The sequence below is a fragment of the Rasamsonia byssochlamydoides genome (assembly GCF_041956645.1).
Source record: "Rasamsonia byssochlamydoides strain NRRL 3658 unplaced genomic scaffold VTN77scaffold_111, whole genome shotgun sequence".
NCBI lineage: Eukaryota > Fungi > Ascomycota > Eurotiomycetes > Eurotiales > Trichocomaceae > Rasamsonia > Rasamsonia byssochlamydoides.
Window position 1 is genome coordinate 40304 of NW_027192494.1, and position 4609 is coordinate 44912.

The window sequence follows — 4609 nt, forward strand, 5'->3', positions numbered from 1 at the left end:
AGAGAACGAAAAAGAAAACAGGCTATAGTACAGACAGACAGACAATGGCCAAATCTGGCCTCGATGAGATGACCCGTTCAGAACGTGAGTCGGGTTAATCAACGCCAAAACTTCCACTGGGGACAAAGACAGGAGACAAATTAAGGAACTAAAATAAGTAAAAACTGGCATATCTTCACGGACCCGCCTGGTCTAAGTATAAAATGCCATGGTCGTCGGGGTATCCCCCTTTTGGGGCATCTCACGACTGAACTTTGCCCGCCTCCCGGACTTCATTCATAAAACTGTCCTCGTCTCCGGCCGAGGGAAAGATCCAGTAGTTGCCAACGCCGGCGTTGGCAAATTGGCCGCCACCAAACCCAACGATCGGCGTTGGAGAGCTGTGACGGGTCTTGTCCTTCAAAACGGTCCCTAAATCATGTGGACCCCAGCCCACGACATGCTTGAGTTCCTCCCGGGCTTTCTCGTCCGCCCCGAACCCTAGCAATTGCGTCTGGAGACAGCCGAGAATGGCGACACCCGCTCGAATGATGATCCGATCGCCTTCGAACGCCCAGCAATCCCACACACGGCACAGGCGCTCCAAATCCAGCCCGTTCGTGAACAGGGAGCGGAACATGGGCTCCCAGATATCCTCGTCCGACAGGTGGAGTGTGTCATACAGATGAGTGAATAGTCGCGGGAATTTATAGCGGAGAGTGGCCGACGCCAGACCGTAGGTACGACCGGTGGCACCCCGGTCAGCCGTCAAGAAGGCCAGTGGAAGCGGCCGATTGAGAGCGTTAGCCATCACGATGAATGCGGCAGATGGCGAAGGAAGCTGGAGAACAAGAAGAGCAGCAATTGTCTAAAAAAAAAAAAACAGTCAGCGCTGCTGCTCAAGGGTCAACGAACGAGTCAACCTACATGAAGACCATAGAGATAGCCCACGTCACTGCGGTACATGGAATAAGCCTCCAAAACATCGATCAACGTCTCCCGCAAGGGGCCCCCTTCTTGGAAGAGATGAAGGTCAGGAAACGCCGAAGACACGTCGCGCCTGATGCAAGCAAACCACTCTCGCATCCGCTTGTTACTCTCTCCGGCCTCCTTATCGCCCAGGGACCGGACATCCTTGGCCCTCTGGAGAGCCTTCTGATACGACTCCTCCGTTAGACCGAGTTCATTGCCAATGGCGCGCTGCCATACCGCTCCTCGGCAGCGAGGAGTGACGCCGCGCCACCACAGCTCGCGAATGCGAGGTTCCGACACGGCGCGGTCCCAATCAGGCAGCACGTGCTCCTCCCAGATCCGCTGAAGCGTTTCGCGAGTGTTATCTTTCTCGCACTGCGCCGAAGCGGCCTTGGCGGCCTTGCGTTTTTCTGGAAATCGGTCAGCAACCTATTCAACAGGACGATAAAATAGACGAACCCGCTTCCCGTGCATGCATCATCATCATTTTATACTCTTTTAGGTGTTTCTTTTCCTCTTTTGGGTCCTTGGGAGGCAGCCAGCTGGGGCGCGTGCGGCTCAGAACCTTTTCCTTCTCCTTGCTCACGGGCAACGGGTCGATCATAATATTGGACTTCTGCAATGGAGGAAGTTCGGGAAGGCTGCCCGATCCACGTTTCGAGTCCATGCTCGAGCGGCGCGAGGATTTGCCGCTCTGGATCTTCTCTTCTCGTTTTCGCTCCTCATCGACGGCATGTAATTCCAGCGCTTCTGTCAAGATCTTGACTTCTTCCGACAACTCGGCCATCGCAAGATTATAGGAATAGGTCCTTGGGTTGCGCGGCGTAATCTGGCCCCTCTCCGGGCCAGCGGACGCGGATCGCACAGGCCTTTGCCTTGACGTGCTCGCATGTGGAGACATCCTGGGAGATCTCCGGGAGGATGGTTGTGGAGACAAGGGTTCGGGGACCGGATGCTCCAGAGGGAGTGGTCTCGGACTCTTCCGCTCCGGACTGCTAGTCCGGGAAGCCGGCCGGTCCTGAGCCGGTCTGGGAGAGATGGGAACATTCCACAGGCTAGCATCATCGGGAAGTTCGTCATCGGAATCATGATACTCATCCTCCAGTTCCTGAACCGACTTGCGAATAGACTGGAGGGACCCCTTGCGAGTGAGCCCCCGCGCCGCCAGCGGCGACAGGCTCATATTGCTGCCGGAGGGTGATGGCGAAATCGCAGACCGAGGCTGGCCGGGAGAAGACGAACGCGATCGTTGGCGTTCAGACGGTCGAATGGGTAAGGACGGAGTCGACGCATTGCTGCTAAAGGCTCTCCGGCCGTTTTTCGTCTTGGGCTCCAATGTCTTCTGGGACGCTGCCCCCGCGACCTGATTCTTCAATGGTGGAGGATCCGCGCGCATCTTCTGACTCGAGGTCAAATCTCTCGAGGACTTTGTCATCGGCACCGTGTGAATTGGGGCAGTGATCCGCGTCCTAGTAGCGGATCGCAGGCCCGCTCGAGGGTTGTTGTAGGCATCGGGATAGGGTAGTTCGGGGTCATCTGCAAGACCGATCTCTTCGAAGTTGGAAACATCGGCAAAGTCCACATCGTGGCCGGCATGGTGGGAGGAATGGAAGGAGGATGACTTGGAGGACTTCGACCCAGACAGTTCGGGCGGAGAGTTTGGAGCGGCGTAAGTGGCCGTAGACATATCTTCCAGGCGAGAACGAGGCTTTGTTTTTTTTTTTCGTAGTGATAGATTAGAGAAACTGGACGCACACCAGCGGGTCCTTCAGGTCGATCAGCCAGCACCACAACTCCCAGTGAGAGGACTGTGAAGTCTTAGCCAATTGTCTGTCCTCAATAGATTTCAAGAATATTGTTGTTGAAGTTGATTTACGGCACAAAAGAATGACAGGGAGTGTTGTGGTCGAGCCGCAACAGGGTAGATAATGAGAGTAAGGGGAAGGAGACAGCGTCTAGCGGACGAAGGACATGGAGGACGTGAATGAGTGACTTATTGATATCTATCTAGGCAGACATAGAGATAGAGATAGAGATAGAGACAGAGGACACACAGGAGAACGAGAGACGACAGATGGAAAAGAAGACCGACAGTGATGGACGGAAGGGTGGAGGGCGGTGGTGCGTGCCGCCCTGGAGGACGGTCTGGATCGTGGCATCCATGGACCGGCATTCTCAGATGGGGCAGGGGGCACTAAACCGGATCCGGCGGTCGGGCCGTGATTATGTAAGGTGCCTGATTGCGGCCTGATTCCTGCCTATCACAGCCAGTTGGTGCCTGGACGGCCCGCCAACGGCCCAACCCGCCGATCTCTTTCCCGTGTGGAAAAATTCAGATACGCTTGTCCACGAAGAATCTGCTGCAACGGAAATAACGATGATCGCCTCCTCAATCTATATAGAGTACTGCCATGATGTTGCTAACTATGATACTGCTACAGCCACTCTGATTGCAGCCATCCAACACGAACACCTGAATGCTGCTTACAGCTACATGAGAATCTTATTCCTGCTCCGGAGAACTTTCCATTCTGATTCCGTCCAACGGTGCGCGCCGCAGCGCGCGCTACTTCGGAGCCACAAGCTTGGCCTCATTTCCGCTCGGAGATTCCAGCCCTTTGGTCAAATTGTGGCGCGTTATCGCGCCGTATGGCTTGCCCCTACGTGCCAGCCGCCGTTCGCAGTCAACTGGACGCTGCCCCTGGGTGGAGCTGCTCATCTCACCGGGGAACCAGGAGCGAGTTCCATGGGACCGGAAGGGTCGGCTCGGATATTTCACAGGTACCATTTAAAGTAACAGGGAAATAAACAGTCGCCCTAGAATGTTCGCCACGTTGCCCTGCATTCTTCTGATGACCTATGACGAAATTAGCAGGAAAAAGAGATACGGTGCCACGTTATTATCGAGCTCTGCTTTTTTTTTTCTAAAAAAAAAAAGAGCGTCAGGAAAAACCCCACAGCGAATGACTGTTCACCACGTCGAGTGTATCTAGTATCGACTCCACTGTGCGGAGTACAGTATTTTTTTGAAAAAAAAAAAGAAGGCCGTTTCATCCCATGAAACAATTGCCAGATCACATACTTCCCATATCAGATGTCCTAGGATAGCCCTGCTACAATTCCACAAGATCATCAAGTAGAAGTAAGGGTAACATTTATCTAATTATACGAACTAACCATGAACAATGTGACACAGGCAGTTCTCTGTAAGCTAGTTATCTTACAAGATTCATAGCTTAACTGGTTGATACTACTCAGTATTTTTGATTCCTGTCCGTTAAGGCACACTCTCCTTTTTCCTCTTGAATAGTACCCTATACCCTGAGGATGATTATCATTATCAACGGGCCAATTACAACCGGACATGACTATTGCAGCATTTAATATGTAGATCCATAAGCGATCGGAAGAATGGTTCAATTACTCCTTACTCCTTACTGTCTCCAGTCCAGAGTTTATAGTAGCTGTGTGCATGTGCTCCGTACGTACAGCAATGGATGAAATATGATTGGTCGTAATTAAGCTTCCGTCCCCGCAATAGGGCGTTTGTCAGCGTTTCACTATTCTGGGATACCCCTGATCGGAATCCAGGGATCATGTGCCTGACCAGTGACTTTTACTACCTAAGTCAGATGTGGTTCGTCTCCTTTTTTCTACT

At 52.8% G+C, this 4609-nt stretch overlaps 2 protein-coding genes across 2 annotated transcripts; one reads left to right on the forward strand and one right to left on the reverse strand.

The window, feature by feature from the left end:
- Positions 1 to 241: 241 nt before the first annotated feature.
- On the reverse strand, positions 242 to 2638 carry VTN77DRAFT_962 (uncharacterized protein; the record flags this gene model as incomplete). The annotated part of the gene is made up of 3 exons (XM_069426247.1): positions 242 to 847; positions 907 to 1361; positions 1411 to 2638. 3 exons carry the CDS (start codon positions 2636 to 2638, stop codon positions 242 to 244), a joined length of 2289 nt encoding a protein of 762 aa, XP_069273198.1.
- A 387-nt stretch (positions 2639 to 3025) lies between these two features.
- Positions 3026 to 3748, forward strand: VTN77DRAFT_963 (uncharacterized protein; the record flags this gene model as incomplete). Its single annotated transcript, XM_069426258.1, has 2 exons — positions 3026 to 3170; positions 3393 to 3748. 2 exons carry the CDS (start codon positions 3026 to 3028, stop codon positions 3746 to 3748), a joined length of 501 nt encoding a protein of 166 aa, XP_069273199.1.
- Positions 3749 to 4609: the final 861 nt, after the last annotated feature.